The 27,500-nt window shown below is 38.5% G+C and overlaps 1 protein-coding gene across 1 annotated transcript in view; it reads right to left on the bottom strand.

Moving 5' to 3' along the window:
• The window catches only part of USH2A (Usher syndrome 2A (autosomal recessive, mild)), a 589,735-nt gene that overhangs the window by 223,460 nt on the left and 338,775 nt on the right, over nucleotides 1–27,500 (bottom strand). The window contains 1 exon segment of the mRNA XM_004685238.1: nucleotides 2,928–3,107. Within this exon segment, the coding sequence (XP_004685295.1) occupies nucleotides 2,928–3,107 (180 nt within the window).

The raw sequence follows: 27,500 nt of genomic DNA on the forward strand, positions 1-27,500 counted from the left end.
GAATCCTCTCACCCTCCACATCTCTGGCCTGTACCCCAGTTCTATATGAATAAATAAATAAATCTTTTAAAAAAAAAAAATGTGAATAAGAAGCAGTCCTTGCTGTGTAGGAACTTCTCAGCAGTGATTGTGACAGTCAGTTCAGACAGGCGATTTCAACATGATATGACTGTATCTGGGCTGCAGAGAAGCCCTATCACACCTTGGTATAACATGACTTTCTGATGGACCACTTCTAGCTTGACTCTGAAAAAATGAGTTGGACTAGGAAAGATTACCGGGGCACAGGAAGATTGCCGGGCCATGTCTGAGAGCGACTGTTTGATGAAGAAAAACAGCAGCTTTTATGTTTTGTCCAATTCTCCCAGTACTGCATTTTCAAGCAACAAATTAAAAGACGACATAGCCAAGAAACTTGCATATTCTAGCAGGGAACATAAGAAAACAACAGCCGAGAACTTTACATAATCCAGCAGTGAGAGATGCTAGGAATTCAACATCCCCGTAAAAGAGATATAATATTGAGATCAAGGGAATGGCAATCATGATAACAATCCAGATATAATGGAAAAGCAAATAGCATAGAGAACCTTCTCTGCTGTGAGTTGGTTCACTTCTGTACCTCGGTTCATTTATTATTCATTTCGGTATGAAACACAGTTCACTGGACAAAGGCATGGAAGATTTCTTTAATAACTCTCAGTACTAATTTAATTCTACTTAAACACACATATTCAAGTGAATGCCACATGCTTTTCAGCATGATTTTATGTGTAAATCAGGATAATATGTTTTCAGGTCATTAAGTAAAAGGAAGCATGAACTAAAACCTATTTAATCAATGAGGTATCACCTTTAAACTGCCACAAGGTCATAAAAAAGATAATTTCAAAGCTATAAGTTTCCTAATTGTAATCAACAACAATCTAATGATGAAAAAAAAGTATGTTCTAATGGCTGTAATAAACTTTAGCAGATCACTGTCTGTCTCTGAAGACGTTTGCTTCCTCTTTGGTTGAAAGATCAATTCCCCAATTCTGGATTTCTGCATATAATAAGAATGCCTACATCACACCCGGAGGGAGTGGGCCTGCTGAAGTTTATGAGAGTTCATGAATCAGCTTGTACAGGATGGATGAAGGCAAGCTCAGCAGTTGACTTCTGTTCTACTGTAACATTGTAAAAGAATGTATCAGCTTCTTCCTGTTTGTATATTAACCCTTCTGCTTGTTCAGGGATAGATGCACTAACAATGCTAGCAATGGGAGCCAGCTATGTTTATCTGAATCATACATATATGTGTATATATACACACTTATATACACATATTACAAATTAGGCTGTGTAATCTTAAACACATGAACAATTAATTAAATTAGTTCTATTTTGTGAATATGATACAAACTGGTAAAAATTACAAACTATGTCAGTATGTCATAAAAATCAACCAGTCATTCATTTCCATATATACAATGTCATTGATCAGTCTCTCCAAATCTTTCAAGCATTCTTTTCTTAAACAATGTGGCTTCTTCCATTGAGAGTTTCAAGTGTTTTTAAAAAACATCATTCTGGCCCTCCCTGGTGGTGCAGCGGGTTAAAGCACAGCACAAAGCAGCTTAAGCCACTTTCCTATGAGTTTGATCCCCGCCTGTCCCGGAGGAGATCCACATAGTGAGGCAGACCTCTCCTGACCTGCCCGCTGTTCCCCTCAGCAGTGTACTTCATCAATCTGCCTGTTCTGTACCCAACTCTGTCTCTGGTGAGTCCTCTCACCTACCGGATCTCTGGCCTGTACCCCAGTTCTGTATGAATAAATAAATAAATCTTTAAAAAAAATCATTCATTAAAAAAAATCACTCATTAATTCTGTTAATCCATAAAAGGTAGATGGTGGTGAGTGGTTTTTATGATACAGCAGGTAAGAATTATTTTCTTGAGAGAAGGACTCCATGCAAACTGCAGATTAATGGCTAATTTTCCCCTTGCGATGAGGTATTTGCTGCTCTTATAGCCTTATGGCTACAGAGGGATTTCTCTAACCCCGTAGAATATAGCTAAGCTGAGAGAAATGTTCTCCCTTAGTCCACAACACACTGGTTCTGGAAGCTGGGCCACAAAACAGAGATGGGGGTCCTGGGGACAATATCCTTGGTATTTTGAGAAAATAGCTATCCCTGAACATTCAATTGGGAATCATGTACTTATAATTTTAAGGCGTTTCTGTACATATCAATCTGAGAGGGAGTTTTCTTCTTAGCAATTAGTGCCTACAAATAGTTAATTTAAGAGGAAGAGTTAATGACAGGTCAAAACAATCGTTCTGAATTAGTTAGGTCAATTGTTTTTCATAGAAATAATGAAAATAAAACCATTCACATTGATTCAGTTTTCACCTATGAAAGTGACTCTGCTGAACTGTAATCATTAGGACAGAATTTCAAGGTGTTTTTTTTTGTGGGCTGAGTAGAATTTTCTGACTCTATTACCTGTGTTCTACCCTTTTATTTACTTATTTATTTTTGCCAAATGGAAAGGGTTAATAGACATTTAAGCTAGTTCCTTAAAAGCCCAGAGTAAGCATTCTTCACATCAGAACACTAAAACTCAAATTAGAAATATAAATTTTGCATTTAAGTGAAGTCTAAGACACAAAAGCATTTCCAAGCTTCCTTAACATACAGGAAGCTAAATGCGTGTGTGTGTGTGTGTGTGTGTGTGTCCATATACCCTAAACAACAAAACAATAAATCAATATTAACAACTGCCTCAATTCAATCAAATAAGACAACAACCAAAGCCACTGGCAAGACAACTGAATCTTGAAGTTCTTTAAAAAAGTAATTATAACAATAAGCAAGTTCATTGGAGACTTGGGGCTAGAACAGCTATATAAAGATAGATACCAACATTCCTCATAGACTTACCCCCGGGGTGCTCTGCAAGTGCTGGGGGACCCCTTGTCGAGCTGTCGGAGCTGTCTGAAGCCTCCACTTGCACAGTACAGTCAGGAAAAGAAGCCAGGCCATGGATGGACACACAAAGGTTGTTCTCTTCGGCACTGTGTATAATTTGTGTGCCATTCAGAAGAGTGCCATTATTGTATGCTGATTAAAGAAGAAAATCATTAAACTTAGTGCAAGCTTAACTATTCTTTCCTGTTCCCATCTGTATTGATGCTCTACTAAATAGAACCATAATACCACACATATCCATCCCTCCCCTCCACCAAAGAAGCATTACATGAGCTACTGCCAATGGGTATTCTTTTATTTTAGTATTTTATGAATAAAATGTTCCCTGAGTTAACATTATTTTCTTTAATTCATTCACCACAGAGAATAGAATAACAGGATATATATTTTAAGATAATATAAAGCCCTGTTATTAAGTACCATGGATATAACTTAAAAACACTATGCAGACATAGAAACTGATCATTTGATTAGATTATTTACAATCATTTGAAGCTTTTCAAATTCTTGAATTTTCTTTGAGGTTCAAACTAGTGGAAATCACTCTTTTCTCCTCTTTATCCCCCCAAATAGAATGTTCTGTCCTTATGTGAAAAGTGACCTTGCATTGTACAATAAACCAAATGTAATAGTTGCTATATTTACACAAAATATATTTTATCACAATTCAACAGCAGAAGCAGAGTATAGTGCAAAGGAAAGTACATACGTTTGAATGTCAGGGAGTTCTGCATTTGAACCTGGGTTTGTCATCCTTGAGTAGAATGGTCTTTGCTAAATTATATAATATTTCTAAACCTTGGGTTTTTCCTTCATGAACTAACAGTAAAAATACTTTGATTACAATGTTATTGTGAAGGTTGAGCTTATTTCTTTACAATATGTATCACTGTACATTCTTTACGTGACATACAGTAGGCCTTCATCTACAGCAGCAAGGACTGTGGATGCTGGATACTGAATTTGTTGTAATCTATACATATACTGATACGTTCAAACAAACTTAGAACTAGCAAGTGCTTAAGAGTTATAAAGTCTGCCTTTTACTTTCTCAGTGGCGAATCCTTACATTCTCGTTTCTTCCATCCAATAATATATAATTAATCAAAATTCTAAGGTCTTTCAATTAACAAAACACAAATCTCACCAACTACCACTATACCATTCTTCTATTAAATTATACCTCAAACATTGAAATGAATAAATATTCACTGATACAAAAGAGGTATTATTTTCTCTATGTGGGAACACAAAATGTGAGTAAGGTGGACAAAAACTTTAGAAATACATAAAATTAAAAAAAAATATTTATAATGACTTGGAATGGAAGATCCAGTTGAAAATTTTTTTTTTTAAGATTTATTTATTTGTGCATACAGAACTGGGGTACAGGCCAGAGGCTCAGGGGCGGTGAAAGGCTTCACCAGAGACAGAGTGGGGAACAGAACAGGCAGATCAACGAAGTACACTGCTGAGGGGAGCAGTGGGCGGGTCAGGAGAGGTCTGCCATGCCATGTGGTCTCCTCCGGGGCAGGCGGGAATCGAACTCATGCGGAAGCGGCTTTAGATTCTCAGTGCTGTGCTTTAACCCGCTGTGCCACCAGGGAGGGCCCCAGTTGAAAATTTTATTGCAGCAAAATACGCAGATATAAGTGTTTTCCATAGCCAGAAGAAATCCCTAGTCTTAAAGAAGAATTTATTACTCTGAACTTAAAATTGGCATATCCAGGGCCCTTCCTGGCTGGTGCAGCAGGTTAAAACACAGCACTAAGAAGCTAAAGCCACTTCAGCATGAGTTCAAATCCCCGCCCCGGCGGTGACCCACATGGCGCGGCATACCTCTCCTAACCTGCCTGCTGCTTCCCTCAGCAGTGTACTTCGTCCATCTACCTGTTTTGCTCCCCACTCTGTCTCTGGTGAATCCTCTCACTGCCCCTGCACCTCTGGCCTGTACCCCAGCTCTGTATGCATAAATGAATAAATCTTTAAAAAAAATGGCATCTCCAAAGGAGTGGTTTATTCCAAAAGGAATAAATGATACCTATAGGCTAAAACATGTGAATCACACTTTCCATTCATATTCAGTACAAGAAATAAAGACTTGTACAGTTAAAGAATGACTGGAAATTTCTAAACTAAAAATAAACAACAATATTCCATATGTGTAAGAAATTCTGAAATAAACAACGGATATTCCATATTAGCAAGAAGCTCTGAAACCTGCAAAGTAAATTTTGATATTTTCACAATGCATTGAGTTGATATTTTGAAATTGTACCATAATGGTTTTTATAATTTTTTTTGCAATTAATCAGCTTGATTCAATAGAACACTGAGCTCTAATTACATCCAGGGAGTGGCCTTTTCTAAGTGTTCATAAGATGCTCCAAATATCTAAGACATGGTTCCAAGATAGGTAAGATGGAACACAAATCCTCTAACCAAAGTGAAAGGAAATCACATTTTTCACATCTGAAGATCTCTCATTCCCATAATATCCAGCTCCTTGTAACCACTTTCAGTTAGAGCTGACACAAATGCTGTGTTGACACATGCCCAATTGTAAAATTTCATAAAGGTCAGCTTATCCTAGGAGATCCAGACAGATGTTCAATTGCTTCTAAAGTAGTATAACTGTGCATATCTGACACAGGGTGAAAATTCCAACACAGCAACGAAAATTCCAAAATTAAGCCAAGAGAACACCATTTTTTACTAATGTCAAGTTAGGTGCAAATGTAAGATTGATCTAAGGTTATAATATTGGAGAGGGTTTTTGTTTCCCCTTGCACCTTGTTTATTTGTTTTGAAAGCAAATTTCTAGTTAGAAAGCAAACACTATTGCTAGCTTTGCACATGGTGTATGGAGGGAGGAAATATATTAAGTACCACTTTATTCTAAGTTTCCCAGATAACATTAATACGTGGTAATTATACAATTAGTTGTAACATTAAGTTCTAGTTATAGAACAATGATTACTCAGTAATTATAAGAAGTATATAATTACTCAATAATTATGAGAAGTATGCAATTACATAACCATTTTGTTCAGCTCAAAAAAAGAACATGTACATCTCCAGGAGTCTTGCAGCTGAGTGAGTCGAGTGTTCTCTTATCCCTGCCAGCAAAACAGCTCCATTCACAGCCCTGAACAATAAGGATCTCCACCTTCAGTGAAACTCAAAAATGGCCTTTCAAAATCCCACCAGGATCAACAATTTCAGGTGTTCATTCTTCCTGCCTTCTCTCCCCTCTTTGAAACTTACCAATGTGAGCTCCTCTGTCTTGGGGGGTAAGCCTTACAAAATAAACCCTCTCTCCGCACCCCCTTCAGAAGGGTTGTGCTTTGCCACTTTTCCTGCATACACTTTGTTTTCAATGGGCTGGAAAATGCAGCCCGGTTGGTTCAGCTTCAAGAATCAAGTTAGAAAATGCTAAAAATGATAAGTGCTTCCTATCACGGGTGACCATTCCTCTCTGGTTGCCCTCTGTGCTGACCCCATTTGTGAGTATAAGCGGATAGTACAGGCCCATTTAGGCTTCTGCCTTCTGGAACAACTCCCCACACCCAATCCTAGGCACTGTGAGTCTGAAGTCGAATTTCCTCATCCATGCTCTTTGGCTTTGGTCTGACCCTTTGGGCTTTTACTGGAGGCTACTAAGTTCTTTGCAGGATGGGGTGTCTATATTAGGGGTTGGGGCTTCATCTGTGTCAAAACCATCTGGTGGACTTCATACATATTCACAGAAGTCAATTCCATCCTGTTCTCCCGAGTAATAGAGGGTGGGGACCAGGAATCACATGACCGTAAGCATGCTGAGCTACTGACTGTAGGCTTATTTCCTCCATGTTCCAGCTGGTCTTAAAGTAATGATCAAAATTCAGTTCCTCAGCTTCCAAAAATAGGTTGCACTAGGCATCCTTATTAATAATGCATTTAGAGTCTAGCTTTAGGCTATAAAATGTTTACTCTATTAGTGAAATAGTGCATCTTCAGACAGTATAAAGCTAACTTTTAAATCGTCTTTACAGACTACAAAGTCTACTACACTTGTTCCATAAGAAATTTCAAAATATGCATAAAATCATTTTAAGAATGAATAATCATTAATGCACATCTGAAAACCATACCTTCAGAACTACTGATAACTCTGTTTCTCACTCTCTTACTATTGAAGACACAGAGGCTCTCAGTGTTCTGGCTGATAACCATCACAAAAAATAAAACAGTTTTGTACAGTGCATGTTGCATTTTAAAATTCTACATGGTGTGGGTAGTTCACATTCTAAAGGTTTTTCAAAGAGGTTAATTCATTCAGTCCTATATTTCTATATTAATTTGAAGAAAAAGTGTTAAACGAAGAAAGAAACAATATAAATCGCACGCCCAACAGATTTCACTTGTAGAGAACCTTGTGTCAGCTTCAACCATGAAGTTCCACTAAATTGTTAGCCACACGAATGCCCATATTCAAAGGCCAAAATCTTAAACTTCTCATTTGTTGAATAGTAGGATTTTTCAAGATAATTTTTTTTAAAGCAAAATCCAGCACAAATAGATATTTTCATGTCTATGATTCAGGGATGCGTGAATGATTGCAGTCTTGGGACTCCCCCTGGATGGGGTTCTCCAGATTGAAATAACATAAGTGGGTTTCCTTTCCCATTCTTGTTATAATCATTGTCACAAGAATTTTAATGCATCATATATTCCATAATTTTTTTTTCCTCTGTGCTGTACTGCTTTGACCTTTTCAATATTCTATAATTTGACTGGCTGGCCATTTCTCCTTTTTACAGCCTTATTAACTTGTAGGAAAGAGGTGAAATGAACAGCCAATCAGAATACATAATATTGCAAAGGTCAGCGTAGTCCTGTACGGTCCCGCTGCAGACGGAAGGCTGTATGCCAGGCATTAACATCCTGATATCTTATTCATGTGACAAAGATCGTAACAAGAACAGAAAATGGTACAACATGAATCCATTCTCACGACAAAGATTATAATGAGAAATGACATCGAACAAACCAAACGGCTTCCTGTTACCTTGTGAGGATTTTATATGTCAGACCTGGTTCTGCTTTAAGTTAGCCTTTTTCTGAATCCAATCACACCTTATGGTAGAAAAGGTGTTAACCAATTTCCCTATTTCCTGCTGTAAAAAGAAAATGCTGTGTTTTTCCTAGATTGAGGTCCCAATTTTAGTATTCCTGAGCTCCACCTCACTGTCACAACATTCTGCCAATACCCAAATCAAAAGACAGAGGTGAGTGTTGCAGATTAAGGTAAAGGGGCAAATCAAGTCCTGTATTGGTAGCTAAGAATTTAGCTCACTCTAGATAGCAAGCATTAATATTTAAGTGACTTCTATTTATTCTTTACAAGGATATTATTTCAAATTATTTTACTCCAATGGCTAGTGCATCCTCCAAATTCCATTATCATTCCAGTAGATCCCATCTAGGTAAAGATCTGAAAGATGTAGGATATTTGTTTATTTTTAGGTCAACCTATGGAGAAAGGGCCCTGTTTCTGCCCCTAAATTTCTCCCAGTGGAGTAAATATCAGAAGAGAGGAAGGGACCTGCCTCACTGTGTTTTCAACAGAACATTTTGAAAGAAAAATAATTAAGTGTCCAGTCTGGCTTCTGAGCAGGATGGAGTCTCTGAAGGGATCCTATTTCTTGCCATGATAGCAGTTACTCTGGTGTGATTTTTAATTGTCTTCCAGGATAAAGTGTTTCTTTGATTCTGTTTTGAAGTGGTCATTCTGCTAGAAGGACTGTTGTGGTTCAGGGAAGACACATGTAGAATATCTCATCCATGTCAAAAGATGCTTCAGAAACACTTGTTCTGACCTGCCTCATGTCAGAGCAAGAATAGCCCTGTTGAGACTGACACCTTTTTCATTTTGATTTTTAAAAACTGTGTGTGTACATGGCAGCATGTCTGGTGTGGCACAGTTCCCTTCTAAATATTTTAAATACCATGTAAGAAATGGTTACATGGGGGCTCTCCCTGGTGGATCAACAGGTTAAAACACTGCATTATGAAGCTCTTGAAAGCCACTGCAACACGAGTGTGATCCCCCACCAGGGAGCTGACCCACATAGCCTGGCAGACCTCTCATGATCTGCTCGCTGCTCCCCTCAGCAGTGTATTTCAATATATCTGCTTGTTCTGCTTCCCACTCTGTCTCTGGTGAATTCTCTCTCCCACCACACCTCTGGCCTATACCCCAGTTCCTTAAGCATAAATAATTTTTTAAAAAAATTATAAAAAAAGAGAAATGGTTACATGGTATCTTCTCGTTGATTTTACTATGTACAACAGCCAGATTTTCCTAAATGGATCTTGTTCCATTACCATAAGAACAGAATGATATCTACAGGGTGTTTGAGCAACTTAACCAATTTGTTAAGATTGTGGTAAATTAGGGAAGTGTGATTTGCTTTCATCAACTGTGTTGTATTCAGGATTCAGATTTTGTTTTTCTAGTTGCTCTGATCCACCCCCTTCATAATTTGGACAAAGAACTATTTTTTTTTCTTAAATGAACAAACAATTGCAATTAGCTCAATCAGCTAAGGGCTATTTGGGCACATTTGCTTCCCTAGAAAGTGCTCTGTGGTTCCCCAACTAAACAGTGGATGTGAACATGACTAGTTGACATTCCTTCCTTCTAGAGCCTAACAGAACTTATGAAACACACTGACGTGCTGAGCCCAAGTTCTGCAGTCAAATGGATAAATAACAGTCTAGTAGTATTGATCCAGGGAAGTCTACCACCAATTTTTAATGAATGGTTATGATTTTCTTTGAAGTCTTAGGCTTCCCTGTGATATGAATGTACTACAGTAGAACATTCCTATGGGAAATTCTGTTAGCCACAACTACTTAAAGCAAAAAAGCAATTGCCATTTGTTCATATGGAAACACATGTGAATGTTCCCATCACTCAAAAAGGACCCTCAAAAAGATCATTCCAAATAACACAGAAAACCTAAAATCAATGGCTCTAGTGAAAGCCGTAATAATCCTGCCGTAAGTAAGTCTGGGAGGGAGCTTGCGGGGTTACTCTTTTTCAGTGCTCTTGAGGGCCATTACCTATGGAACCACTGCATGAAACCATTGGTGAACTCTAGTTTTGCTTTTTCTTGTCATAGAAGTGAATATCCTCTTGTGACCTCTTTTGTTAATGAAAACAGGGACTGTGTAGATCTTTCATAAAAGTAGCATAATGCAAACTTTCAAATTGTGGGGATACCTTTAGATATAGGTGCTTGAGAAAGAGCCTCCACTAAAGGAGGACAGCCCTTTGGGAGAATAGTCATGTGGTGAGAAGATATTATGCTTGTCCAGTGATGACTTCTTGTTTTATTTGCTACGTCAACAGCTCTGTGTTCCTGAAGCACAGCTCTATTACTGTGCAATGACATAACCACAAGCTTCACAGCTCAAATGACATGTTTTATCTCAATGTTTCTGTGGGTCAGAAGTCTGGGCACAGCTTATATGAATCTTCTATGTGGGTCTCCAGGACATCAAAGGATGGACTGAACCTACTTCTTGGCTCTCTGGCAAGGATTCCCTCCAGTGCAGGTGATGTGGAAGGATTATTTCCTTGCAGGCTCTTAGGGAGAGGTTGTCCTCACTTCCAGCCTACCTGGCTTTCCCCATAATGACTGACTGTGTTTCACAGCCACTAAGGGACAGAGGCCCCTGACCAGATGGGTTACCGTCTTACGCAATGTCATCACAAACTATACCCCACCCCCACTGTGTGGTCTATTGGCTAGACACAAGTCACAGGATTTGCCACATGCAATAAGAAGGGGATACAAAGGACAGGCAGGAGTGAAAGGAAGGAGCAGATACTCAGACTTGATCTGAGAGTAACAGATTTTACACTGTGGACATGAACCACTTTTTTGAGATGGGATTCTGGAATAACTCATGAACACTCCAAAGATTGCTTTGCAAATAGCATGGACACATTAAAGGCTGGTATAACAGAATTGTCCTTTTAAATAATAAATGGAAACAAAGTGGGAGTGTACTAATAACATGACTGACAAAACCGCCAAAAAATCCTGTAGCAATTGTAGACAGGAAAGGGAACAAATGAATAGCAATATCAGAACCTCACAACTGAAGACAGGCACTATTAATTCATAATCAGTAGTACTCCTGTTTCTGCTCCCTGAGGATGGAATATAGACCTTGGAGATTCTGGGGACTTTTTCTAATATGCTTCAGTTTGATAGGAAATGAACTGAGTCTGTAGAGCAGAAAAAGTGGTCAGAGCTTGGTTGTCCCAACAATGATGTTTTGATTGGTAGGAAGAAGCCCGTGATCCCAGGAGTGGATGTGTGTGACTGAACACAGCCACTCACACTCTCTATTCCATTCCAGATACGTGTACACCATAACTACAGACAAATGCATTAATAGCAACACCCCAATCTCAAAGTTTAGGTTGAGGGGAGACTAACTAGAACCAGGCATTATAAGAAGCATAGGCTTGTTCCAAAGAAATGCAAAGTTTGGGCAAAGCAGACATATAAGGAATAAGCAAGATGAATTTGAGAAGAAATCACAGACTTCATGTGCATGCCCATAGCCAAAGGGAAAGAAAGAATTCTAACATAAAAAGACAAATGAACCACATGGCTCTGGAGGCATGGAGGAGGATGGTACATATCCCCTGTAAGGTGAAAAAATAACACTGCAAAGCTGGTGAAACAAATTCAAAATTAGAAAATAATTTAAGTATTTAATGAACAAATTAGACAGAAGAGGCAAGAAACTAGAAATAGTTGAAAACTGAATCAATGATACGATGGAAAGCCTGGAGATGATACAATGGGAAGCCTAGAGAGAGTAGTTACACAATCCAGAAGAAAAAAGAGCACAACAGGAGGTGATGGATGTGTGGAAAGAAAATAATCAGAAAAGTAATTTAGGATTTTTTAGCATTTTTTTTTTTAATGAAAGGTCAGCTGAAGCTCAAGTGGACCCTTGACCACAGGATTGCCCATCAGTTATTTCCAACTGGGGACTAAAACCCTTGATGGGGTGAAAACATGAGCCAGGACCAGTTAGGAATTCTAGATGTCTCTAGAATGCCTGAGAGTGCAAAAGCAGAGCTGGAATCTACCAGGGAGCCGAAGTATCTTGATGTGCTTGCATGAGCCTGAGCTTGTCTGGTTCCTCTACTCCTGGTTCCACACGGCTCTCCCCCAGCTCTCTGACAACTTTTTGAATTGCTCACTTTCTGCCCAAATTTTTTTTCAGTTTTGCTTTAATCAACTAGTGCTGCTCCCATTCCTTGCTACCAGAAAGTACTCAAGAGCTGAAAAAGGTATGAAAGGTATACACCATTTAGTAATGTTGGTTATTTATACACAGTGGGATTTTAATAAGTGGTATTTTTCGAGATAAAGTAGATTTTTAAGTCAACATGTGTAGTTTTTATAAAAGCAAAAGAATCATGTAAAGGTAGTATTATTGAAGGAAGATAAATAACTTTTGCATAACTGAATATATAAATTATAATGAACCAGGGATCCTCCAACTATGTCCTACAGATAAAATCTGGCCAACTCCCTGTCCCTGTAAATAAAGTTTATTAGGACACAGACACATGTAGGCATTGTCTCGCTACCTCTGCACAGCTCAGTAGTTGTGGCAGAGAACATTTTGCCTGCAAAATCTAAAACATTTACTCACTAGCCCTTCACAGAAGAATTGGCTAACCTGAGTTAAGCAAGAGGTTAAGTTTTCACTCAAGTATATCTTCAGAAAGTTCAGCCTCTTTGAATTGAGTCATTTCCAATTTCTATATTGATTTTTTTGATTCACCCTTTTTGAGTGGAAAGGATGTGTGAAAAGAACACTTTGTGATACAGTCCTGTCTCAGATCACAGAAAGTTACCCTCAATAATGCTTTGCATGTTTTTTATTATTCAGTAGTTACAAATGCAAGTCTCTGAAAAGGAAACAGGTCCCAGATAGTCCCTACTTGCCCAGGAAGTCTGCAAATGGAAATCCTAGTGCATTTGCTCTGATTTCAGTGACAGCTGCCATCTAAAGGCTCACTTACAGCAACTCAAGAATAAATACCGGCTTTTTGCATGCAAGAAAGATTGGTTTACTGTTTCAATTGCTTCTGAAAGACATCTTAAAAAAAAAAAAAAAACAACAACTTCCAAAATTATGTGCCTTTCAGAGGCAATTTACCCAAAACATAAAAATATCCTTTCTAGTCAGTGATTAATCTTGGGGAAAGCAAGTCAGTGATTAATTAAGACTAAACTATTGATATATGTGACCCAAGAAAGTGCCGTGTTAACATTGCTTTGGAATTTATTGCAAGGAAATAATCAGATCAGTGTACCAAATATTGCCTTATTCTAACAATAAGAAAAGAGAATTATAATATTTAATTGTGCTGATGAAAACATTTGGTTTCAGAGCCAAAAACAGGTGGCCAATGTCAGAGGCAAGAGAACGATAATGTGGTACCTGAGTCCCCAAATAAGCATTCAATATGTAAAGGATCATAAGATATAAATTTGTTAGTAAAGCAAAGAGAGTTTGATATATAAATGCTGCCCTCCTGAGCAACAACTTCATCCATTCTGTTCTCTAATTGAAAGTTGAGCTGTTTTTCTCCTTAAGCCCCCAGATGGTAGTGTTCCAGTCTGGATAATTATAGAAATGAAAAGAACCAGCTTGAATGCCTTCAAAGGCAATTTATTCACCTGAACTGTGTTCTCACTGTTAACCAAGATCAGTTCATGTGGTTCAGCTCTAAAATTATTCTGTGAAACACTGTAGCACCTCTGTCATTGCAAATACACACACTTCTCTAGCACAGTTTAACAATGCATTTTATAGTCAATTATTGTATTATTTTTTCAAAAGAATAAAATTGCTTTAAAACACTTCACCTTAAGACAAATACTGGGAAATGTGAACAGTTTATTAACAGTGGTATAAATTACACATGTTGTTTTTACCTTTTAATCCTCATAATTTTTCAGCCTTCTATTATCAGTATACAAATAAAGATTATTATCTGCTTTGTAAACATGTTCATAAGTCATAGATGCCAATAAGAATATTCAGCTCTTTGGGGAGATGATCAGAAAGAAACTGACTAAAAAGAAGACCTGGGAATCTCCAATCCATAATCAAATATCGAGATTGATTGTGTCACTTGCACTTGTATTGATTTCAATTGGAGTAGTTCACCCAAGGGAATAATAAAAATGTGGAATAAAACTGATTTATGAGAACAAAATAAATCCTTTGTGAGCAGTAATGAATTGGTACTATTTAACCCTTTCAATCACAGAGTGAAAAAACTATTTATTTTTTAAGAATGCTGAGCTGGCCAAAAGAAGTCATATCAGAAATGCCAATACTACCAAGTGCCATTATACTGAGTTGTAAGGCTGGGAAAGAAATGCCCTCATAACTTGATGGAGGGTGTCATTTGACATATGACATACTCCCAGCTTTCCTAGGCCAACTTCTATATGTCATTACAAATGATGGACCTGCAGATCCAAAATATTATGAAATCACTCAATAAATGTTTATTGTACTTATTTACATGATTTATAAGACAACTGAGAAGCAAGAACAAAATATGGTGTCATATTAATGACATTTAATTTGTTCCCTTAATAGAGGTGTTCTTAAATTTACTAAAAAATAGTATACAACAGCTAAATCAAGGGTTGTCTCCCAGGTAACAGGGATATCCAGGGGAGGCAGCTTTCAGCATAATTAAGGCTCATACAAACATTTGCCCTAAAGAAAATGAAAGGAGCTAGGAAAAAGTCAGATGATTTATGTATAGAAAAAAAAAAAAAACAAAAAACAACTGCTTTGTTCTACCATTGAGTCAATCAGTTGATTCAATGAGAAGGGAAACTATTAGTGATCTCATCTCCCTTGATATCCAAAAGGCAAAGTATCCCAAGAGTTGGATGTCAGTTTAAATTTTAACTTTTCTACTTGCACTGATCTCTTACACAGGAGGAAATATATGTCTAAACCTTACTGTCCATTATTATGCTGTTACCTGCACTTGAACTGTGACTAAGAAATGGAATTTCTAATTATTTTTAAAGATCTATTTATGCATGCAAGAACTGGAATACAGGCCAGAGGTGCAGGGGGTAAGAGGATTCAGCAGAAACAGAGTGAGGGCCAGAACAGGCAGATCCACCAAAATACACTGCTGAGGGAAAGACAGGAGAGGTCTGCTGTACCATGTGAGTCACCTCCCTGACTGGGGATCAAATCTGTGTTGTAGTGGCTACAGATAGCTTCATAGTGATGTGCTTTTAACACCTTGTGCCACAGGGAGGCCCCTGGATTTTCAAATTATATTTCATTTTAGTTAAAGTTAATCATTGATTCAGTTATTAGAAAAAATTTAGCTGTGATGGTATGGGAATATAGTTGTTTTTTTTTTTTTAAGATTTATTTATTCATATAGAACTGAGGTACAGGCCAGAGATGCGGAGGGTGAGAAGATTCACCAGAGACAGAGTGGGGTGCAGAACAGGCAGATCTATGAAGTACACTGCTGAGGGGAGCAGTGGGCGGGTCAGGAGAGGTCTGCCATGCCATGTGGTCAACTCCGGGGCAGGCGGGGATTGAACTCATGCGGAAGCAGCTTTAGATTCTCAGTGCTGTGCTTTAACCTGCTGCGCCACCAGGGAGGGCCCGGGAATATAGTTTTTTATCTGAAAACCTGAAAACTAAACATAAATAAAATAGTTCTGATAAAGATGATCATCTGAACTGAAGAGTGCTCTAAATATGAAATATACATATAGGCTTAGTATGATGAAAAGAATGTGCTGTCTCATTGTTAGCTCAGATTTTGATTACATGTTGAAGTGGAAATATTTTGGGTTTTGATTTATATAAGATATACTATTTAAGTAATTCTCAACAGTTTCTTTTCTAGTGTACATACTAGAAAATTCAAAATTACAAATGTGGCTCACATTTTGTATCTATTGCAGGCCATTGTTGTGTTGTTCCAAAAGGAAAAATAGAATTCACACTAAAATTCAGACCCACTGTCATCCTAAACCAATGGAAGACCCTTTATTATAACACGATTTGCCTCCACACAGTCATACAAAATAAAACTTCCACTCCTTGAACACACAGATTCTGTTCAATATTCTGTTCAATACATTCAACTGAACCACAGTTGAAAGAAAGCTAATTCCAGAACTTCTTGGAAGAGATTGCTATAAGGAGTCTATTGATGTGTTTGGTTTGTACTCTCTTGGCATTAAACATACCAGTAGCTCAATTTAATAATTTAATGTACACTTGGGAGAATGTACACACACACACAAAGATGTTTTAATAAAAATAAGTAGCAAGCTAGAAAGAGAAAATGGGAATGTTAACTAAGAGATATGAACATAGTTTCTAAATATTTAAGCTGTTGAGAGCTCAAAGATGAAATTGCCATAGTGATGAATTAAAGAGAAAGACATTTCACATAGGTGAAACAGGAGGCATAAAGAGTCTAGAAATAAACATTGTCAAACATATAAATTGAAATCTCTAATAAATTTAGCAAGGCAAAGCCACATATGTATTTCAATCTATAGCGAGAAAGTATTTTTACAAAAATTTTGAGATTTCATTATCAAAAATCTAAAATACAACTCAGTTCCTAAATCTCATAAATACACTAAAAAGATATATCCAATAATACACTTGACATTCATGCTATTTAAGTGACCAGTCAATTAGAACTAAATTAAAAAACTGCTAAAATCTCCTTGGCAAAGTATATGAACAGACAACTAAGAAAAACAAACAAACAAATAGTAAGCATATGGAAAATGTGTGATCTCAAAAGCAATAAGAGAAATGCAAATAGAAACAGCCTACAGTTTTTCCCTGTCAAACAGCACAATTACAGAAAGATGAATATATTTGTATACCATTAGGAGACATGTGGGTTGATGTGATATTTCTTGTAAGCCTTTACTTGCCAATGCCTATCAAGATCCAAAAAAAAATTTCCAAACTAACAATTCCTTTCTAGCAATGCATATTAGGAATATAGTAGAATTTACATGCAAATTGATAACAGTAAATAATGTTTTGATTGTAAAAATAATAAACCTAAATATCCTAATATATTTTGGTGCCTCCATACTATGGCATATCTTGTACTCACTGAAAATGCTTTTTTTTTTTTTTAAAGATTTACTTATTTGAGCATACAGAACTAGGGTACAGGCCAGAGGCTCAGGGGCGGTGAGAGGCTTCACCAGAGACAGAGTGGGGAACAGAACAGGCAGATCGACGAAGTACACTGCTAAGGGGAGCAGCGGGCGGGTCAGGAGAGGTCTGCCACACCATGTGGTCACCACCGGGGCAGGCAGCAATCGAACTCATGCAGAAGGGGCTTTAGCTTCTCAGTGCTATGCTTTAACCCACTGCGCCACCAGGGAGGGCTCCTGAGAATGCTTTTTATGAAAGTTTTTTACATTATGTAGAAATACTCATACTAAGAAATGAATCAAGTGGGATACAAGATGTGTTTATAGTAGATCTCAAATCATATGCCTACACACACACACATATATCCATAGGAAGAAAAGACTAGATATCAAATTGAAGTATAACCCATTTTTAATTAGTATTAGTTTCAGAAAAATATGAAGGTAAAGACCTCCCATCTAAGCTTATAGCAACTAAATTTAAGTGAGGGCCTCCCTGTTGGCACAGGGGTTAACTCTCAGCACTATCAAGCTATTACCAGTCACTCTGGCAAGAGTCTGATGCCCAGCCAGGGAGCTGACCCACATGGCGCAACAGATCTCTCCTGCCTCACTAGCTGCTCCCTTCACTAGTCTATTTCAGTAGATCCTCCTATTCTGCTCCCCACTCTGTCTATGATGAATCCTATCACCTCCCATACCTCTGGCCTGTACCCCAGTTCTGTATGCATAAATAAATACAATAAAACTCAAAAAATAAGAAGTAAATGTAAATGATTTCACCTGCATAACAACTGAATACTGAATCCTTTGTAATTATCATATTCCTATGCAAACATTCTTCGCCTACTCTATAGGGTTAAGTTGGAGATGGTCTTGCCTAGCTTTCTAGTCTCATCTTATGCAGTTCTCTTCATCCATCCCAGTCACATGGTACTTCTTTAACTCAAACCCACCAAAATGTCACCTTTCTCCTGACTTCTCAAATGCCATTCCCTCTGGAAACTTCTTTCCTGTATTCTTCTGAATTTGTACATAAATGTTATTGTAAATATAGTCTGCCAACAATGTACTCTAACATTCCAATTTAAATTGTTATCTGACTTGACTCTAGTGATTTGTACTTTCACTTAAATCCTTATTAAAGCTTATAATTTGTCATGGGGTTATCTGTTCATTTTGTAGTTCCTTTTATCAGCTACAAGTCCTTTCAGTCTATGACCATAACATCTGAGAGCCTAATATTTTGTTATTATTTCTTTCTTGTTCCATACAAGCTACATTGTATTTGTGGCATAAATAAATGAATGCGTGAACAAATATCTAAAATGAATTCTGTGATAATTCCTTATGTACAAAAGTTTCTCTTATATCTCTCAAAGGTATAACAAACACATACAACTTCATTTACAAAGAATCAAATTTTAGAAACCTACATAAAACTGCTGTGCTTCCTTAAATAAACAGTTGACAGCCTGAGATTCTGATAGTTTTGTCTTTTGAACTGCATAAAGTAACTCACTGATTGTAACAACTTTACATAGAAAAATTGGGAAATTGCAGTTCTACAGATGCTGTTTTCAGTGTACAGCATGATTACCGAGGAATCATTGAACAGTGCTTTCTAAAGGGTGAACACATAAGATTCGTGATCCTCGTAATTGTATATGATAATGAAGACCCACCATCAGACCAGGGGTTCATGTCCAGGCACCAAAAGAGAAGCTCAGGAATCAAGGAGAGGCTCCCTGCTGTAGGGCTGTGTCCCAGAGTTCAGGGTGTGTGTTGTGGGATGGGGGGCACCAGCCTCAAAGCACTAGTTTATTTTCATTGTCCTCCACTATTAATTTATAGCTGACATTACTATATTGTGAAACTTCTAATGCAGTATGCAGATAACTAGGTAGAATGGTTACACTTTTATTCTACAAATATCTAAAAACTGATTCAAATATTGCTATTCATTCAGCCAACACTGAAGCCATGCCATGAAAGAACAAACAGAAATCAGCATCTAAGAGGTATCTGTCAATTCCAAATAGGCACTTGTCCCCTAGCAGTGACCCTATATGGCCCTGATGGTGCACCTACCAGAAATCCTCAAATCAGCCACAGTGCAAATTGGAAACAGTCTTGGCATTTGGAAGTGCTGTGTTTTCCCTTTTGAAAAGGGGAATTTGATTTTTGAACTACACAAAGTCTTCCAAAGTCCATGTTAAATAACTAGGGAGGTGAAATGTCGATGACATCTCATCCAACAATCTCCTTTTCTGAAGAAGTAGAATGAGTGATTCCTATCCTGCAGAGTTTGAAACATTCACTTAATGCATGAGGACACAGAAATTTCGTGTCTCTCTTGTATGTCTGTGGGCTCACGGCATGACTCGGTCTGCAGCCCAGGACTGGGACTGGCTTCATTTCATCACTACCTGGTCACTTCAACAGACACAATAGTGCAGACTATGCACTTGTTCATTAAGTCAAGAAAATAGCCAATTAGATATGAGACACAAATTCAATAAGCTGCTGTGTGAGTGTGGAGAACAGATGAGTTCTTAAGTAAGTTTCATGAATTAATGCTTAAACTCCATTCCGGTGGAAGAATATGTCCTAATTACACATTTCTATAGTTTCATTGGCCATGACATGATATACAATCAGACGTGTCAATATACCCAGTGGGTGTCTATTTAGTAGCCAAATGTCAAGACACATTTGCCCAATCCATGTTTTCACCAACCACACAGCAATGATTTTTAATTCCAAGTAAAACATTTCTCATTTTCTCTGTGTGTGTGTGTATGTGTGTGTGTGTGTATATATATATATATATATGTATATATATATATATATATATATATATATATATATGTGTGTGTGTGTGTGTGTGTGTGTATGTATTTATTTCTTTAGAAATGTGTTGCAACTTCTTTTTGGCACAAGAGAAATTTACTCCCCAAAGAAATAGGAGAAAGTAAATTTTTCTTTCTGTAACAGGGTGGTCCCTAGGAAAAGCGGAAGTTCCAGGTTCCCTGCCCCACCCAGAAGTAGGGTACAGTTGAGGAGAGAAAAAGAGAGAAGAGAAGGAATCTAAAGGGGAGAAGAAGGAAGCAGGATGGAGAGCCAGAAGGAGACCTGAGGAAGCCACATGGAGCAGCAAGCATGTGAGGAAGAAACCGGGCTTGTTTCCTGGCCCTGTACTAGTTAAGGCAGATGTGGGTGAGATACCTGTAGGGAGGTGACTATGGCAGTGTGTTATAATGATTTTAATTTTGCTCTTTTCCTCCCAGATTTTTCTGGCCATTTCTGACCCTTTTCAACAGGTCCTGGCCAAAAGGTGCGATAGTCTTGTGTCTGGCTTTCAGGCCTTGCTTTGGGCCAATCTCTTTTGGGTGGACTTTTGCCCACGAGGGGGTGGGTCACTTCAGGTGTTTGATTTAGAAATTATATTCTGTGTGTTCCATATTTTATATTCACTGCATTAAAGTTTTATATGTCTTGTCTTGATGTGGCAGATGGCAGAACCCACTTAGAGCAGGCAGGTTTGGGGCTTCAGGGGTGCCCCTCTCCCTGCTCTGTAACATTTCCACTATATTCTCACTGCTCCTCATATTAGTGCTGGCTTTGGGCAGCTGTACCTGCCCCTAAGGTGATAGTGCTGGTGCCCCCAAGGCTGATTTTAAAAAAACACCTGAGATAGTCTGGGAGGGAGGTCAGACATTGTGTCTGTGACTCACAAGACTCCATAATGTGACTTTTGCTTAATTTTTCCATGGTCAGTGATGTCTAGAGTGTAAAAAAAAAAAAAAAAGAGCAAAATGCCTCTAGTCTCTAATGTGTCTGTGTTGGATGGATATTTGTGTGTGAAATACTATCCCCCGATATGTTAGACTTTTTCTGGGTTTCAAATGTTATATCTTGGGACAGAATAAATATAATGGGACCGAAGCTCTTTCGCAGCAGCAGGATGGGGCTGGAGGGGATTATGCTCAGTGAAATCAGTCAAAAGGAAAAAGAAAAATATCAGATGGTATCACTTATGGGAGGAATACAGGAAAAGTGAGCAAAGTCTCAATAAAAACCACAACACAACAAAACTTGTAGGCAACTATACATTTGAGGTCTAAAGCAGGGAGGGGGAGAAAAAGGGGCCAGAACAGGGATGGCAAGAAAGAGCACAAGGACCTTGGTCATGTTCTTAGGTGGTGTGCGGTGAGATATTCAAGGGGATACGCCTGAGGGGAGAAATCAAATACTGTACAAAAATGAACAACAATGTAAGAATAATTTAAAAATCAATAGAAATAAAATAAATAAAATGGGTTAGAGTCACGCTTTTCCTTCAATCTATGGGGAGTCAGAAAAAGTGGTTCTAATACAAGTGGACAATCTTCGTCAGCCTCCTGGCTCTGCCTGGGGGCTGTTAGGCAGCAGAGAAGCCGTCTTTTCTCCACTGCTCTTCCCTTCCACCCACAAAACACACTTCCTAAGATCTCAGGTAAGCTGACTCAAGCTGCCTGACCCCCTCAGTCATTACCGGGAAATGAATCCAAATGGCTGGAAAAGAAGCTGCCTCTTTTATCTTCCCACTGGCTGAGAAGTCACTACAAAGTTCTCCGGCAGGATTCCCAGTTACGGTCTGCACTGCATCACCGGGAGAACGTGCCCACTGGCGGGATTCCCCGAGGGCAGCGTGTCAGACATACTGCAACGCTAGCCCCGAGCATCTGAAAGAGCACACACTAACACGGGCATTAGGGACTATAAAACAAAGCTGTCCATTTCCTAAGAGCATGAGTCTTCCTGCAGACGCCTTGCAAGTCAGATCAGTCCCAGGTAGAAATATTTTTGAGTGTTAACTTCCCATGAAAACACAGGCTTCTCTTTTTTTCCCGTTAGTAATTTTTTTAAAACAGTTTATTCTGGGAGGAAAGGCATCTGGAGAATCAGCTTGCATGCAAAGGTCTCTGCCTCTCCCTAAGTAACCTTGAAAGGCGGACTGCATTCTCCTGATTTTCGAGATTTTGAGAGATTAATAGTACCTGAACACACTGACAATGAAAAGTGCTATTTCTGGTGAAGGTAAGCTTATTCTAGGTGCAGGTATTTTAAGGTAGTTAAAAACATGCACTCAACTGTAGCAGTACTTTCTTCACATTGTCGTTTAGGTGCCTCTTGTTTCTTTTTTATCTTTTATGTATCTATTTACATTATTGCATTATTGTTCATTTTATAACAATGTTTACCCCCCCCACACACACCCCTTTTTGTTTCTAGATGGGAATGTTGCAGTAGTCAAACATTTGACAATGGTCTCTGGAAGGAGATAGGGACACCAGCTATATACCAGGAAGAAAGGTTCAGAGATCTGGAAGTGGAGGTCATCCAATTTGTCGTGCTCCATCTTTCTGCCTTGAATAATCACCTTCCAGATGTTACTTCTGTGGCACAAACTCCAGGTCTCTGCTACCCACCCCTAACTTTTTTACACCTCATTTTTACTTTTCTGACAGATCCTATTTCATCCTCTTATTTTGCAATAACCTCAGGGCTTTCTCTAGCAAATACTATAGGGGGGGGTGCAGGCAAATGTGAGAAGGGAAGTTGAAGTTACACAATTTACTAAAAGAGCTTTCTGGATAATCACTGAAATGGTCGGGTGGGGGAGTCACTTTGACCCTTTGGCAGGTTTGTACCTCAGGGATTTGAAATCACCCCCAGCCCAGATCTCCACCTGTGATTACCCCAAGTTATTTAGCTCCTTTTTCTAATTTATTGCAAACAAAAATATATATACTCATTGTAGATAATTTAAAAATAGAAAAAAAAAGAATGAAAAAGAAAAAAAATGGAAAGCTATCTCCAGAGATGAAAACTATTGCATGCACACAATGCATTATACACTTATGTACACAGCTGCATGTAAGCATACATATGTACTCTTTCCTAATTTCCATTTCTCTTTTTAAAAACAGTTCTTAAGACAATGCAATTTTTGTTCAGGACAATTAATTCTTACCTAGAAACAAAGAAAGCATCTGTTGATTGTTAATTTCATGATTTCCTCTTTTTCTCTCTCCTGCCTTCCTCTCCTTCCCTTCCCTAGTCCTTCCTATCCACTCTTTTTTAAAAGAGTAATTTCTGGTTGAAAGTATTCACTTTGGTAAAAGAAATCTCCTAAAACCAATTCCTTGTACTTTTCTATATTTATAAAGCAGGATTTTCAGACATCAATAGCAAGATTAAATTTTACCAATATGAACTTATACAATTTCTTTTTTTTTAAATTGAGATTTCCTTTTACCAATGCTGAAAAATAATTTTTATTTACACTCGTTTTCTCCCTCAGTAACCCACATTCCCTCTTTCTGCAATGAACATCTTTATTCTGTGCTACTACACAAAATAGGGAATTAGGAGAAAGAGGCATTTGAAGATGAAAACCCAGCTGCAATCCAGTTTTTCAGAGCATGGGAGAGTTGTTAACAGCGCACAAAGGACCCAGCAATTAGCACACCCTGGTGCTTTGCCTTAGAAACCCAGACACAAAGCAATCTGTCAGGTTATCAAGCAAGGAAGATCACTTCCCCATTCATTCAAAAGGAAGGATAATGAAGAATTCACTAAGACTGGCAAAAACTGCTCAAGAAAAAAAAAACCAGGACAAGGTATTGTCTCCAGAGAATGGGATCTGGGTGGGGTTAGGAATCTAAAGAATCTAGTCTAGTAGTAGAGAGGTTATCATTGGTAAAAAGAGTTTCGAGGACTTCAAAATATTTTTTTTTCCTTTAAGTTCAGTACTTTTCTTTTTTCCTTCTTGAAAATTATATGATTTTATAAAAACAATTTTTTGGAAACTTTATCAAATAATTGTGTAGCCACAAATTCTCATCCCACATTATTTATACTTGCTGGTTAGATCAACAATTTACAAACCTGAGAAGACTTACCTGTAAGCCAGATTTTTGTGACTATGCTATCCATTTTTATTTCTCATTTCCACTTTAACCTTTGTTTTTTTTCAAATTTAAAATAAATTAGCTGGGGCCTCCCTAGTAATGCAAGGGGTTAAGTCTTAGTACTGTGAAGTTATCATAAGCCTCTGCAGCAAGAGTTTGATCCCAGGCCAGGGAATCCTAGCCACGAGTCACAGCTGATTTCTGTTTCTCCACTGCTCCCCTCAGCCATGTATTATAGTAGATCTGCTCCCCACTCTGTCTCTGTTGAGTCCTCTCATCCCCCACATCTCTGGCCTACACAAACCTCAGCTCCTATATGAAGAAATTATATATATACATACATACATATATAAGAAATCAGACAACACTATTTTTTACAAGGCACTTTCACCAACCTGTTACCTATAATTGAAATTGCCAATAAATTCGTGTATACAAGAGAAAAAAATACTGATGATGCTGCAAACTGATCCCTGGAGTTGGCTGCTCACCTAGGGAGAGTGTGCACTCTCTGGAGAGCCCTGGAGCAAAGCACTTATTTCTGGTCAGTAAAAAGTACCTACGGAGGGCCCTCCCTGGTGCTACAGCAGGTAAATGCAGCACTAAGAAGCTAAAGCCACTTCAGCAAGAGTTCAGTCCCTGGCCTCGGAGGTGACCACATGGCGCCGCAGACCTCTCCTGACCCGCCTACTGCTCCCCTCAGCAATGTACTTCATCAGTCAGCCTGTTCTGCTCCCCACTCTGTCTCTGGAGAATTCTCTCATCATCCCTGTACCTCTGGCCTATACCCCAGTTCTGTATGCATAAATAAATAAATCACTAAAAAAAAAAGTACTGCAAGCCCTAGATAATTTCTTTGCATCATAATGTTCTTGCAATTGAATGGCTGTCTTCAGTCAGGCAGGATCCCAGAGAATAAAGTGCTAGTCTGGCTTTCATGGTGCACATTAAAAGTGCACAGCACATACATTCTAGCGTGTCCTGATGTGGGTCAGGCAACCTGTTCATCTTTCCCTTCTCACTTGTTTGGACTTTTTCTCAGACTCAAGTTACTCTACTTCATCACTGAAACAAAGGATACGACCCCCTGTTCCCAAACTCTTCCCCAGTTAGCTCTGTTCCTCATTTTCCCAACCCCTGCTTTCTCTCTTGCCTCACACACTTGAGAATGACTTGGCCGGGTTAGCCCATCTTGTCTTTTCTATCTGTTAGCAAATGCTACAGAGGCAGAGATCAGGTGAGCACAACCTTTAATGCTGTCTTATATTACTAGGTTTGGTTTATTAAAAACCAGCTGTCCAATGAAATAAGTTATCTTTTCTCCTTTTTAAATTTCTCTTGGTTAGGGAAAGTAACAAAAAATCTTATAGCCAAAAAGCCACAGATGCTTGTTGAACTGGATGAAAGATCACTGGTATGTCAGTAGATTAAAGCAGTGATGACAAGTACCTAAGAGTCAAATCCAGGTATCGTTTTTTAAAGTAGCTTTTTTTTTTTAAAGGTTTATTTATTTGTGCATACAGAACTGGGGTACAGGCCAGAGGCTCAGGGGTGGTGAGAGGATTCACCAGAGACAGAGTGGGGAGCAGAACAGGCAGATCTATGAAGTACACTGCTGAGGGGAGCAGTGGGCGGGTCAGGAGAGGTCTGCGGCGCCATGTGGTCACCTCCGGGGCAGGCGGGGATCGAACACATGTGGAAGTGGCTTTAGCTTCTTAGTGCAGTGCTTTAACCCACTGCACCACCAGGGAGGGCCCTTAAAGTAGCTTTTTTAAAGTCATAACATTATCAATACATACGTCTTATATGATTATGTGACATGATATCATTGTAATATAGCAGTGAATAAATTTAATGAAAATGTGTAAGATCTACATTGTTGGGAGCGACCAGGTGTGGCAATAACACAATTACGGGGTGGGGGGGGCGACTAGATAAGGGCATAATAAATTGGGCCTCACATCTGGGAGATACCGGTGGGATGAACTGGGTCTCGCATCAGGGGGTACAGCGATGAGTCACCCCTTTAGAATCTGAACCTAGAATCTACATAAGAGACCCTTTTCCCCTATAGCGCTGGCAGTAGCCGCGGACTCCACCCTAGGGGCTTCGTCTCAGCTGCTGCCTGGGAGCAGTAAACTCTGCTTGCTCACCCTCTTTGCCTCCTGTCTTTCTTCCTTGCTGCCGGTCACAGAAATCGGGACAAAACATATATGACAACTTTAAGCTCTTGTGAGAGACACAGAAGACAAATAAAAAATACAATCTAATGTTTAGATTAGAGAATCCCAACATCATAGAGATACTAATCCCACTTAAGCTAACCTATAAATTCAAAATCATATTTATCAAAATACCACTGGGACTTCTGAGGGAAAGTAGAAACTCACTAATGTTGTTTAAGAGAAAATATTGAGAAATAGGTAGGAAAATGCTGTAATGAGAATCACGGGGGGGGGGTACATCTAAAAGGCATCAAAATGTGTTTCAGAGTCTTAGTAACTTAAAGACTATGACAGTTAATAAATTTTCACATCTGACCAGATATACTGAGAGATAAATATAGAAATTTAGGACTTTTTAAAAATAGCAACTCAAAGCACAAGGAGAAAATGTGGATTATAGAATGAATGGTTTTGAGACAGACTATCTTCTGGACATAAAACGAGGCTTGATCTGTACATAATAAATTATATGTGTATAATTCCCAAATGGATCGAACGTAAATGTATTTCTTACAGATTTCACTAAAACATAAAGAGTTCCTAAAGCTCAGTAAGAAATCGGGCAAAAGGTACATTTTACATAAAGAATTCACAGAAACAGAAATACAGTTTTAAACATGTGAAACAAGTTCAGACTAACTCCAAATATAGACATGGACACTTGAGCTGCTGCGAGATACCATTTTTAACACATGAAATTGACCACATGCTCAGATGACACAGGTGATTCCCTGTGATCACACAGTGTGCCTCCCGGGGGTGCACATTGATCAGATTTTGCAGAGTTACAGATTCCTATTTCCTTTGACCAAGCAAATCATGGCTAGGAATGTATTATACTAATATACTCACAACTGTTATGAAATGGTGTAACTAGGCTCTTTGTTCGTTAAGGTGTCGCTTGAAATAGCAAAGGGGTGAAAACAACTTAAATGCCCCTAAGAGGGAACTAACTGGTTCAACCAGTGATGGTGGCATCTCTGTGGCTATGTGCTATGAAGCTGGATAAAGGATGGGGAATTTATTTAGGTATGGATGCAACTAAATCTCTGAAAT

The sequence above is a fragment of the Condylura cristata genome, unplaced genomic scaffold (assembly GCF_000260355.1).
Source record: "Condylura cristata isolate star-nosed mole 26May11 unplaced genomic scaffold, ConCri1.0 scaffold00018, whole genome shotgun sequence".
NCBI lineage: Eukaryota > Metazoa > Chordata > Mammalia > Eulipotyphla > Talpidae > Condylura > Condylura cristata.